This window comes from Acanthochromis polyacanthus, chromosome 1 (assembly GCF_021347895.1).
Source record: "Acanthochromis polyacanthus isolate Apoly-LR-REF ecotype Palm Island chromosome 1, KAUST_Apoly_ChrSc, whole genome shotgun sequence".
Taxonomy (NCBI): domain Eukaryota; kingdom Metazoa; phylum Chordata; class Actinopteri; family Pomacentridae; genus Acanthochromis; species Acanthochromis polyacanthus.
In genome coordinates, this window is record NC_067113.1 from 21,921,395 (window position 1) to 21,934,686 (window position 13,292).

At 39.6% G+C, this 13,292-nt stretch overlaps 1 protein-coding gene across 2 annotated transcripts in view; it reads right to left on the reverse strand.

Moving 5' to 3' along the window:
- Nucleotides 1–3,419: 3,419 nt before the first annotated feature.
- The window catches only part of rcan3 (regulator of calcineurin 3), a 48,530-nt gene continuing 38,657 nt past the window's right edge, over nucleotides 3,420–13,292 (reverse strand). For both annotated transcript variants that reach the window (XM_022196721.2, XM_022196730.2), the window contains 3 exons: nucleotides 12,517–12,690; nucleotides 10,051–10,222; nucleotides 3,420–6,677 (listed from right to left, as the gene is read on the reverse strand). In XM_022196721.2, the coding sequence (XP_022052413.1) occupies nucleotides 6,523–6,677; nucleotides 10,051–10,222; nucleotides 12,517–12,690 (501 nt within the window). In that variant the 3' untranslated portion in view covers nucleotides 3,420–6,522. The remainder of the gene's footprint in view (nucleotides 6,678–10,050; nucleotides 10,223–12,516; nucleotides 12,691–13,292) is intronic.

A 13,292-nucleotide genomic window follows, 5' to 3' on the forward strand; every position in this document is an offset into this window, starting at 1 on the left:
AAAACACCCTCTGGCTTCCTTGTACAATCCTAAAGCACCAAATGCAGCTTAACTGGTGATTCTAAATTGGCTGTAGGTGTAACTGTGAGAAACCTGTTGCCTCTACAGCATATATAGTGGGTGTAGCTAATGGATGAATGGCTCTGTAAGCATGTCAGATTTGTTTCAAAGCACAAACAGTAAATCTCCATCAAAAAAATAAAGTAGTAAAAGCTATAAAAATGTAGGAAACCACTTTACTGAAACCTCATTTCATGACTAATGAAGCATCGCTTGTGAGCATACTTCCCTCTCAAAAATCATTTATCTAACATACCTTTCCAATTTGACAATCTACTTAAGCTGGAAATATTCCCCAGCTCTTCCTCTGACATGCCTCGACTGCCCTGCTCTGCTGCCTGCTCTATTGGCCCCTCCACCACCCCAACATCCACCTGTAGGCTCAGGGGTGGAACATGTTTTCTTGCATCCCAAACTGTATTCTCCCGCTTTAATAAAACATTTCAAACATGATGTAGTCTGCCTGAAATTGTCCCTAAACTCCTCAGCAGCATCTCTTCATTACAACATACAAGGAGTCATTTTACTAAAATCTCGTTTTAGATGTTGTAATTGCATACTACCAATAAGGATTTATCAGGAGGCAAAAGAGGCAGCCGTGCTGTGTAATTCTGGACAGTACCTTCTGAAGGAATCCAGAGCTGCTGGTCCCATTAACGCCCATGAGAGCAACCTGATCTGTTCCCCTTAGGTGCACACACATCATCACTTCCAACAGTAAGGGTCATTGTAAAGAGGAATTCCCCGTTCCCCTGCACCGTGAAGAGAGGACCGTTTGTGTCACCGAGAACAAGACACAGCATATGCCTCATCTCTCAGCTGTTACTCAGAGCTATTTACCTGTGAAACCCTGACAGCCATCCACTGTTACACCTCCCTGCACAGGTAATCTTTCTGACCTTCAGCGTACTGGCCTCGAACATGCAGCGATTTCATCTTATTTTTTCCCAGTGTTACGTTTCCGCAAGTCAACGACGTGAAAGACAGGGGTCAAGACAGGGAAAGTAACAGAAAGAAAATCTGCTCCTTTGCAAAAAAAAAAAAAAAAGGCCTTTGGGGTCTAAAAGGTGGAGTGGAGCTATGACTATCCACATTCACCCACTAATTTTCCTAGAAGAAAGCGAACTAAAGTAAAGAGGCCTCAAACAAAGGTAGAATCGTTTAGTGGGGGGGAAATATTAAGTGCAACCATTTCCTTGGACATAAACCCTCACAAAACTCCAGAATTTACCATCTCCCTCAAAACACATAACCACTTTCACACATTCAAAAACACTTATCACGCAAACCAAGAGAAACCAACTGAAGGCATCAGCTCTTTGGTGGCACACATCAAACAGAGGGGGAAAACCTCCTTTTATAGACTAGCCAGGCTGATGAGCACCAGCTGGGTGCAATGAGGACAGGTGAGCTGAGTGACAGTCTCGTTAGGAGTGCTGGAGGTTACAAAGTACCTCCATCTGTAACACCAGTGTTAGATAAAGACTTTTCCTCCTTTGGGCAAACCCGTGCTTGCAAAACATTCTTTTGTGAAATATGAGATTACAGTGAGCCGCTGTGTTGGCTTTGTTATTGTTTCTCCTCTTATGCGATAATGAAAAGCAATTTATCACGAGGAAATGGATGAGAGAAACCTATTGTTAGTGGACTTATGAATAGTTATCTGTTATTTCTTCACTGCTGACAGGAGGAAGCTGCAGCTGCAAAATTCAACAGGCCTCCAGACCGCAGGTCACGGCTATATTGCCACACGGTCACCTCACATTTCATGCAATAAATTTCACAGACGGTGTTGCCCGCTGAAAGAATCATTAACTCAGCCTTGCATTTTTCACCGGCGGAATGAGGCTCCGACCAGACAGAATATTAACTGCTGTCCTTGAGGAAAATATGAGCTGCAGTGTGCCAGTGACAGTAGACTGCCTCATTCTGCTGTAGCATAGATTTAATTAATGTCACTGCAGTGATCAAAGATGTTCTGTGTATTTTATAGCTTTTTGTGGAACACATGTCAATATCAAACCAATTTCAAAGTTTTTGTGCCACTATCATGAACTGTGAATGTAAGAAAACAGCAGAATAGGGAGAATTTAGCAACAGTGAGGCATGAAATGAAATTTTTAAGGTTAATTGCAGAGCTTGATTTTTACATCTCTATGCTTGGACTGATTTGTAGCCAGATATTCTGTCTATAACATATGCGTCATTGACCCAAGCAACAGTTTTTTCTGTTTATACTGAGCAGGTGCGTTTGCTAATGTCATGCTAATGTCAGCATGCTAAAATGTTCAGAATGACAATTCTAATGTTATTCTTATGTTTAGGGTTTGTTGTTTATCATGTTCAGCTTACAAACTGTATATAAATGCTACATTTGGTATAGTTTATGGTTTAACATATTAGTCTAATGTCTAAACATGCTAACATTTGGTAATTAGCGTCAAATACATGCTAAAAATGTGCTTCTAGCTTGGCTAACAAGCAGTTAGCAACACTTACAGTTTTGGTGATATTTCCAACTCTTCTGCGTATCCGGATGAATAATACCTTGTCCACTGCATGAAAAATTAATCAATTTTCCGATTTTATTTTTATTTTTCCTCTTTCACAAAAAGATGGTTGCTGGAGCAGACTTCTCTTTAAATGTTTTGCAGCATGTATTAAAAGACATGTGGAAAATGGTATCCGCTACTGTTAAACTGCATGTTTATAAAACTTTAATTTTGTTTCATGTGATAGAAATGTAAAAAGAAAGAGTAATTACCACGGTCTTGGATATGGAAGTAAGTTTTAAATCTTCAAAATACTCTGGAAATGCTTTGAAAATGGTTGTGGTTTGTTAGTTTTATTTAGCAGTCTTCGAAATTTCTTTTAAAGGTCCCATATTATACCCCTTTTTAGCACGTTAATGTACATAGATAATTGATACCAAATGAGCTGCTTTAGTCTCTGTAGCTTTAATCCAACTCTAAATTACCTCTGTTCACTTATTGGTAGAAAGGACCCAATTGGGGGCAGGGCTTATCACAATAGTGTGCACACCTGAATGGCTCATTGAGACACACTTTCTGATCTATTAATAAAGGAGAAACATTAGTGGATGAAAATGAGTTTTGCATCACGTGGCTGCTTCACACATTTTTATATATTTATCTTACTTAATTTCACAAACTGGGGCTTGTGAGTCATTTTCAAATAAATGTCATGCAATCCGAAGATTAGAGAATGTTACATTTAAAACTATTTATTTGATTTACTTTCTGCTTAATCCACATGCATCTGGAATTCCAGTGTCTGTGTTTGTATCCCAGGTGTAGCCTCTAAAGTGAAGACCCACCTAAAATAAACAACACTAAACATTTCTTTTAAGAATAAGTCTTTATGTATTTTTCTATGTGAAACAAATGACTATTATACTACACAAATAGAAGCGGATACTGTAAGAGACAGAGACCATCTCTGAGAAATAAGTACAGAACATGAAAATACACATACTGGTATTATAGAACTGTAAATTATTGCTTGTTTTGCTACTTTGTTTTCTGGATTCCTACAATACAAGACACAATATTCAGATTTCAACAGAAACAGTACAACAGTGACAAACGGTATTATTGAGCTTTTTAGTAGACGTTCCCCAAAAAGAAAAGAAACATTCAAACAGAGTCCATGTTGAACACAACACAATGACAGTTGGTTTTTGATCGAGCATCTTCAGGACTTATTGTTACACATTTTTGTCATTTTTTTTTGTTTTGTTTTGTTTTTTTATTTCCATTACAACATTGCCAAGAGAAGCCATAACAAACTGCACACTGGGACTGGCCTCAGCAACAGAAAAACACTTGGCATATGTACATAAATATACATTTTCTTTTCAACTGTGACCAAAATGCACCAGTTTTAAACACCATGACCACATAGTAAAAAAATCTTCACGAGTGTCTTTCCTTCTGCTCCGCTGCTTCCTCTTTATCAACATCCACCTCAGCAGTTCCACCAATCTGCTGCCTGCTTCGATAACTGCGACAGCTTTACTGTAGCGCCAATAAAAGTGCACTCAGCCAGCATGGTGCATTTCAAAGAACCGTTTTCGCTTTCTCAGAAGATAAGATGAATGTTTCTTTGTGGACAAACACAAAAACAAAGATATTGATTTTGTTCTGTAGTGTCATCCTACCTCATATTAAACCTACTGCATGTCTACATCTTTTCAGTGGTACACTCCCCTAGATCCAAAAGGCCTGAAAGGTTCACACTAGCAAAAAGGAAGTGGAGTGTTTCACTCACTGCAATATGCTGGTGAAAAGGCTAACCAGGTGTTTAGCTTGAGATAAAAGAACAAAAAAAAAAAAACACAAGAAGTAAAACTGAAGAAATACAATGTGTTTCCTATTTTGTCTCGAAAAAAGACTCTTAATGTGGAGGAAACAAACAAAATGCTAAGAATAAAGTGCTCACATGCACACAGACTTGTCTTCTGATTACTAATATTGTTATATAGCAAAAAGTCATTTTAGATTTCATGCTGCTTAATGACATAAACAAGGTTTAGACTCACCAATGACACCCAAAAGCCTGATTAAAGCATTAGTTCATGTTGCTTTTGAAGCACTGAAATATTTCATCAAATGTAGGTGAAGAACACTGATTTGATATGGGACTGTAGGGTGCAAAAAAGTGTAATTGAGGATTTGTTCAGGTTTCCACTAAAGTATATACTGCAAAAAAGCAAGTATGTAACTATAAAATGAGAAAAAAGCTGCAATACAAAGTACTGCAACAGTGCTGGGAAAATATGATTTCTTTCTGCTTAGTTTGAACAACATACATATGTTTTTGAGTAAGAAAAAATCATTTTATGCTGCGATGAAAATGTGAGGTGAGTGAATGCTTTGGTTGGTATATCAGTTGGTATCTCATGAGGGTACCTTATTTTCCCTTTTCTCAGCAAAATGCTTTCAGGTAAACTGCAATATCTAAAAGAAATATTTCCACAAATTCATCGCTCAGCTATGTACAGCGAAAAAAGCAGTGCAGTATTCTGGTGAGCAGCAGGAGACGTCGAGAGTCCCCGCTCGGAGATATCAAGAGATTCTCAGTGCAAAACAAGCAGTAGAAGGTTTCAGAGGAAACCTGACACATAGAAAGTGGGTTTAGTTCAAACAACATAAACGAGACGTTAAAGATGAGATTTACAACAAATAGAATCAGAAAAAAACATCCCAGTCCTCTTGAAGAAATGAGGGATGAACTCTCTCCGATCCAGCACGTCTCAACGAAAGCGACAAATGAAAATTTGTCATCAAGTTGAAATCTTAACTGTCAATCTTGCAAAAAACCCACCCAGCTTATTTTTTTTTTCTCTCCCCCCAAAAAGACGTCACTTTAAACTCTGCGCGGGAATATGCACTTAAGTCAAAAGCGTCACACCATTTCCCTGTCATCACAAACGACGATTTTAAAAAAAGAGAAAAGAACACCTCAGCTCCTCATCTACAGAAGTAACTAAGCATGCAAAAAGTGTTGGGGTATCAAATACATAGTAAGAATACACATCTAGTAGTTTAGCAAAAAACAACACCTCTCCAAATAATAAAAAAAAAAGATAAAAAGCAAAAGCAAAAAAAAAAAAAACCAGGAAGGAAAAATAAAGAACGTCAAACAACCACCACAACTTTGTTAGTCACATATGGCGCTTTGTGCTGTGTGTGATGTTAAATAGGTTCCTTTTTCTTGATATATCTCGTTAGTATTTGTGTTTCTGTACGTATTTTTTGTTATACAGTATATACATGCAGACAAGAGCGGGAACATCACACACTCAATCTTGATGCAAGCTGAAGCGGCAAACGAGCAGATATGAAAATGGTTGGAAAAAGAAGAAAAAATAGACACATACTGTAAATACAACCTGAAAACACAATGTATTGTTAGAAAAAAGGAAAAAAAAAAAACAAGAAAAAAAGAAAAACTTGTCTTTTTGTCCCCAACCAAAGATGTACACATGAGAGTGATACGAAGGGAGAGGTACGGCTAACAAGCTAACTGACTACCAAGCTACTGAGCAGGACTAGCAATGAGAGCTGAGTGTGTGTGATAAGTGACAGGTGCCTGCATTGGGACAGGTATTTTTCCACCCCTCTTGCTGAAAAGGAGGAGGGGGGTTTGGTGGGGTGGAGGCAAAGCGTGCCCGCCGCTCCCCACGCTGTCCGCAGAATGTGATGAGTGTGTGTGTGATTCTCATCCATCCCCTTCAAGCCACCTCATTCCATCGCCACGCTCCCCACAAACACCGTCTTCGAGCAATGTTTGTTGGTGTGTTTTTTTGCTTGTAGTTGAACTGAAATGAGGGGCATCGACGCTCTCTGTGAGTGCAGAGACGAGAGAGAGAGGGCAGGTGTGTCGCGGGTTTTAAGGGGCGGTCGGGGGCCGCACCGGTGTCGGGGTGGGGAGGCCTCTCTAGTTGAAGACTTTGGGGGGTCCGTCCGGACGTCTGGTCTGGACGATCTGCTGCTTTGGCCGCGCCGCCTCGTCCTCCTCCGTCTCGCTCTCGCACACGTGGACGACCACGCTGGGGGTGGACTCCGTTCCTGCGTGCAGTTCATACTTTTCACCTGCGGAAAGAGAAGAACAATAGTTACTAGGGAAGTCTCTAAATTCCCATATCTGTCGTAGTGGTAGTGGAAAGTAATTCTAGTATTACAGTAAAGGGAATACACATCGCCTGCCTGATACTATGTTTATGCTGCCAAACTCTTCTGACCCAGGACCTCTGGGGGTGTCCTGTGGCAGAGAATTCTGTAGGTCCTGTGTGTTGCAGGGTGGGACCTACCTAGATCAGGCTTATCCTCCCACAGATGTTCAATAAGATTTGGATCTGGGGTGAGTGGAACCTGGGTGAACACCTTAGCTCTATCGTGTTCCCAGGGCCACTCCTGAGCAGTTTTACGGTGTGTCAGGGTGTATTGTCCTGCTGAGGGTGGGAACTAGCATTAATGTCAGGACTGAAGTTTCCCAACGTTTTATATATTATTATAACGAGATGATCGATGTTATTTACTTCACCTGTCAGTGGTCCTAATGTGGCTGATCGGCGGATTTCTAACTGAAAAGAAGACTGAGAAGCAGACTAAATTGTTGAATTTGGTCATGTCATGGAATACATGACAATAACTAAGAATAAAATCACAATTCTGAAATTTTGAGGCCCTTTACTAACATTAAATCACATTAAAGCCCTTGCAGTACCAGCTCTAAATATTTGGAACAGTGTTCCTTGCACAATAAAAAGTACATCTTCCACTGCTGTTGATAGAGAGGCTAAAAAACCTGCTCCCACTGGCTAGAGCAGCACTGGTTGGAATAATATTTCTAGTTTATTATTTGTTTATTGTGGTTATTTCTTCTATATTGAGAATATATAATATGAGGGTTATGATACACTGAGGATTCTGTTAGAGCACAAAATAATCTACAGTTGTTTCAAAGGTTGAAGAGCAGGTCAGCTCTCAAGGACATGGCTTCAAGAGAAAACAAAAAGACTTCTCCTTGGAATAGTTCTGCCATTTTCCCAGATGCCAAACTCGGTGGACTCGGATTGAAAACACACACTTGCGAGATTGTATCAGAGTTGCCATGGAGATGAGATCAGACAGCTGGCAGACAGGAGGAAATTGGCCTAGTAGCTTTTCACTGTGGTGCCAAACACAGAGATGGACAGTGAATAGAGTCCTGCTGTTACCGCAGGGAGTTGACAGAGGGAGTCAGCGCGCTGTGCTGCAGAGCTGCGCTAATCTGATTTCAGATGGCAGGATGTGAAGCGAAGAACAAAGCCATTTCCTGATGCCTCGAGTTTCTATGGTAACAGCAGAACATGTCAAAAGTGGTCCTCTGAGCTGGACTGAGAGTGTCTGTGTGTAAATGTTTGTGAGGATGGGGAAAGTTTAGTGATGTTTTCCATCCATAGTCAAAAAGATAAGGGTGTTTAACTCATTACAAACAGAAACAGCGTTTTCCACTTCATCAGCATTATCATACGCAGCCATGAGAAAACACTGCGGACATGGCACTCCCTTTTCGGAGATGTTGTGACATTTTCTAAAGGTTGCCGCAACCTGATATCTTGTCCGCCAGGCAGTCAGAGGCAGAGGTGGCCACTGAGCAAAAAATGCTGCAGGGAATAAAGCTGCTGGGAACAATCTTAAAATCTTCCAAATCTAACTGTGCTGCCCTCACAGTCAATACACTTGTTAAAGCTGTAAATGGGATGGAAACTCCAAAAGGAGTGTAATGTAGTGAAACTGATCGACATAATAATAATAACAACAGGAATTTGGGGTGCATCGTTTACTGAGGATTCCTATTTTTAAAACTGAGATTGCTCCAGCAATTATAATAGTGACAGATTTAGCACATCATCATGTGTAATTATGGAACCTGAGGTAAACAAAAGCAGGCTGTCAGTTCTGTTAGCTGAAAAGACAACTGTTTCTGGAGGAGTTTATCAGCTGTGGCTAGCTGCATAACTGATCTAATTTTAGTTTTGTGGGTTTGTGAAAAAAACAAACAGCTGATTTGGGTTTAAATTTAGAATCACAACAGTCTTACACATGCACTTAACGGCTATACAGGACATACAATACTTTGGAAATCTTCTGAAAAAATATCCCCAAATTCAGTCTGTAAGAACTCCACCAATTCAAGGTCAAAATTAAATCTCTGGACATAGAACACTTTAGATAATTCTGAAATACAATAGGTCTCTTTCTCACCATGCCAGATGAGAATCAAAACACTCTACAAATACTAAACATTTTTTATTTCACCTCAAATAAAACTGAAAATCAGAGAGCAAAAAACACTGCAGCTGTTTTGGACAACCTTTTGAATAAACGGGCTCAATTCTGCAAACTTGCAACGAAACGAATAATGGCAGCTGGTTTTAAAACCAGTGGTCTACGTACAGGTGGAAAGGGTTAAACATAATGCTACCAGAATCGAGTCCAAAAAATTGTCTCCACACAAGCTGATGAACCATGTCAAAGACACAAAAATAAAGGAACAGTATTCTTCTTTTTAGATGCACTGCAGAGGGAATTAATCCTAGCAATACACTGTTCAGCAGCTTATTTTACATACTTCTTATGTTTCCAAACTGCGTTTTTGTCTCATGAATAATAGCTTGTCTAAACTAATTAATAGCAAAAAGATCCACTTGCATTGCACACACTACTGCAGTTCCTTTCGCATATCCTCCTTGGTCATGGAAATAATACTCAGTGATACTGTATATAGTAATGCAGTAAAACTAGCATTGCTTCATCTTACACTGGAGCTAAAGAAGCACACAATTTCATAACTCTGTGTTTGAGGTGCCATCAAAATGCTACCATGCTCCAAACTCTTATTATGCACAGTCTAGGAAGACCTGCTGTGTCTAATTATGTTCACTGTAATTGGACTGTAACTGATTGGTGGAGGGGATCAGTGTAGATTTGACAAACCCATACGCACACACAGGCGCCTCCACAAATATTGACACTGACACATATTTCCTCAGAGATGTCAGAATGCAGCACGTAGGGATTAAGCACCTGGGACACTGACGGATGATGGCCTACACGATGAATTTGATTCGTGAGCTTCAAGACTTCAGATCAAATCCATCTTTTTAAATGCCATCAGTCTTAAAAATGCAGATACGAGCAGGTGAATTAAAGACTGCTTTGTAGACAGGCTCAAAACCCTGCAGTGGAACAGCGACGATTCAGAAAATGTTCACACCATCTTTTTGCCCTGATTGCTTCTGAGAAACACATCCTTTCTATACCACCCCGCTGAGGTGCATGAAATGATTTCCTGTTTTTATCTGGGTTACTGTTCAGCGATGAATGACTCAAATTAGCTCTTTTTATACCTTGGTTACACGCTGTTGCGCACATGTACGTACGAACATCCTGTATGAGTTGACTGAGCCTGAATACTGACCAGGTCCTAGCTTGGCTACAGCACACAGCAGGTCGTAGTTGATGACGGGCGTAGCGTCTTCACTCTGGCTCCAGCCCACAGGTGGCGAGGCAGGCGGTGAGATCAGGAACTGTTTGACTGGCTGTGGAGGCGCCAGGTACGACTTGTCGATGTCCTCATCGCCGTTCTGGATCTATCAGAGAGGAGAAGACAACTGATAAGGACTGAAGTACTCTACAGAGGAGATGAAAGCAAAATTAAACGGGTGAAGCAACTAAATTCTTCAGGTGTTCAATTCTAATCTGTCCAGCTAGCTCCTTGGTTCTTAAAAAAAAAAAAAAAAAAATTCCTAATTTTACAGGAAATAAAATTTTACAGTAATTTCCAGTTTTTAAAAATCATATAGAAAACTATAAAGTTACAGACATTACCTGCAAATTAAAAAAAACAACACTTATTTAACCTATTAGCTCTACCAATTATGGACAACTAAAGTTATTTCTGTCCTGTTTTTTCGTTATATTTTAAATAAAATGTAATATGTTGCTTATACATTATTCTTCTGCTTGTTAAAATTAAAATGACAACATGAAATGAATGTCTAGCTCTTTATAGAAAGGTTTATATCCCTGCTATCGCAACATTTTTCTTCTAAAGTTTAGGGGGAATCTTATTTATTTTACATTTATGTGTGCTTTTACATTAAAAACTTTTTTTCATGACATCCAACACAATGCCTAGACAAGTACAAATATCCACTGTTCTTGAAGCTAAATATTTCAGGCATGTTGCACCTCTCTGCAGCCCCACTGCTCTTGCAGTGTCAGTGCAAGAGTTTTTCAGTGCAACTTAATTATCTTAATCGTCCACACCTGGGAAGGTGCCACCACACTCTTGCTGCTGGAGCGCACCATGCTCTCATTGCTTCTTATATTTGTGCACTTGTCTTCTACTTGTAGTTACTTATCCTCTGCTAGTAGGTATGTATTTAAGGTGATTGTTGAAATTAAAACAGATTTCTGTAAATTCTGCTGTCAGTCTCCATTTTATGTTTTAACCCACGAGCTAGGTTGTAACACAGAGAAAGTTTTTGTTTTTCAATTTTTCCTAAGGGACTCTGCAGAAATGTTTGTGAATAATTGCTTGATTTTGTATATTTTCATGTGTAACAGAGGTGTGCATCTTTCTAGAATAGATTGTTATTTAGCAATCTTGAGCACATGTTAACACTTTATTAATGGTTTTTCATTGTAAATTTTGATTTACTGCAGAGCTGAACTATCAGTTTATTGATAATTGATATCTGCAAAACATATAAAGAAAATGTTATTTCCCGTTTCTGCATTTTTATGAGAAATAGGATACCTAACTTTTAGTTTATTATATATATATATTTGCATTGTACTTTACAGGATATTGCAATACATTGTGAGAAATATATATACAGCGAGTAGACAACTTCTAGCAAACAGATTTAGCAACCGCATCATTCCTGCAGAGGCCTATAAAGTTGAGTCAAACTAAGATAGCTATCAACATTCCCATACTTGCATATGTAATTGTGCTCCTTAAGAGCAAAGAAAAGCACAACAGATTTGCAGTCACAGCTTCAGCCTTCTGTTGCAGGCCCTTTCCCATTAAAGGATTTTGGCATTTTAATAGCTGCCAATTGCTGTAATTACAACACCTACATGTGGCATCTGTCTGATCTGCAAAATCCTTAATCCTCTTACACCAAAGTACTATGAGGTGCAGCAGGGGTCATGACTGATGTTGTGTTTGTGATAAAGGGGGCATTAAATTCACTAAAGCTGCTACATATTGTTCCAGCAAGCATCACCTTGGAGGTATCTAAGCTGAACTGGGGTTTCTGGGCTTGCTTCACATTGAAATAAAAATAATTTAAGTGCTGTTGAAGTAATGTTTGCAGCAACCCAGTGATACGTCTAGACAGTTTTTACCCAAAAGCCAAGGTCCTTTCACCTGTAGATTGATTATAATTATATTTTTATAGATACAAGTGAATATCTAGAACATAAACAACAGTTTTAACACATTACTGAAGATATGCTCCACTTATTTTGTGTTCATACTTGAAACTTTGCTTTTTTTTCCCTTCTCTCCTCCTCAGGCGAAATACAGACACAGAAATCAAAAATTGTGTTCTTCTGTTCATTCCTGTGACTGATGGGTTTTGACAGGAAGGTTCGTAAGTTTGAGAGGCAGTCAGGTGTGGCACAGAGAAGTGAGCATCACAAATAAAGGTACGAGAAGAGAAAAACTGAAAGGAAAAGGGAGGAGAGTCAGTGCCATCCTCTTTCTCTGAGCTTGTTTTCCCTATCTGGTGTGTGTTTTTGTGCGTGTGTGTTGGAGAAAATGTTGCACTGTGGCATAACTCTCCATGTGAATAAGCAACGGTCTTCCTCAGATGGTCAATCTCCCAGGCCCCCTGCCTGCCCTTTCCCAGACCCTCTGACTGACACTCACTTGAGCAAAGTAGAGTTTCAGCTTCTTGCCGTTGAACTCGGACTCGTGCAGCTCGATGCGTGCGCGGGCAGCTGCCTCTGGGGTGCTGAAGTTGATCCGGACTCTCCGGAAGCTTTTGAACATCTGGAAAGTTGTCTGTTCATCGTAGATCCTAAACAACGCCTCAAACCTCTCCTGTAGAAGACAAAAAAAAAAACAGGAAAATGTATAAATATGATAAGAGACTGAACTTGATTGTCCTGATTGAAGCGTCTTGGATATGTGCTGATATTCTATGGATGCTGTGACAAGTACAAAACATTTAAACCAACAAACTAGAACAAATAGTTGACATTTGGGCTTGACAAACAGTTTAAAATTTAACTGTTGTTCATCACTCACGAATGACCCAAAATTGTCCACTGAAGCATCTCAGTCACTTCACTTTCTTTATTTCAGCCAAATAAATGTTAAATTTCCTTTAAAAAGTTTCTGTTTTTACATACATACGGCTTAGCAACAACATTAAAACCACTAATCGGTTAACTGAGTAACATTAGTCATACCAGGCAATGTTCTGCCAGGAAACCTTGGGTCCTGGCATTCATTTGGACTTTACTTCAACATGCACCACCCACCTAAGAATTGCTGCAGATCAAGCACAACCCCACATGGCAGTGGCGGTCCTGCAGCAATTATATACGACAAATAATATGAGCGCCCAGGACAGGCTGGTGAAACATGACAAAGACCCCAATGTATCGATCCAGCCTCCAAACTAAAGCCTAAATCTAACT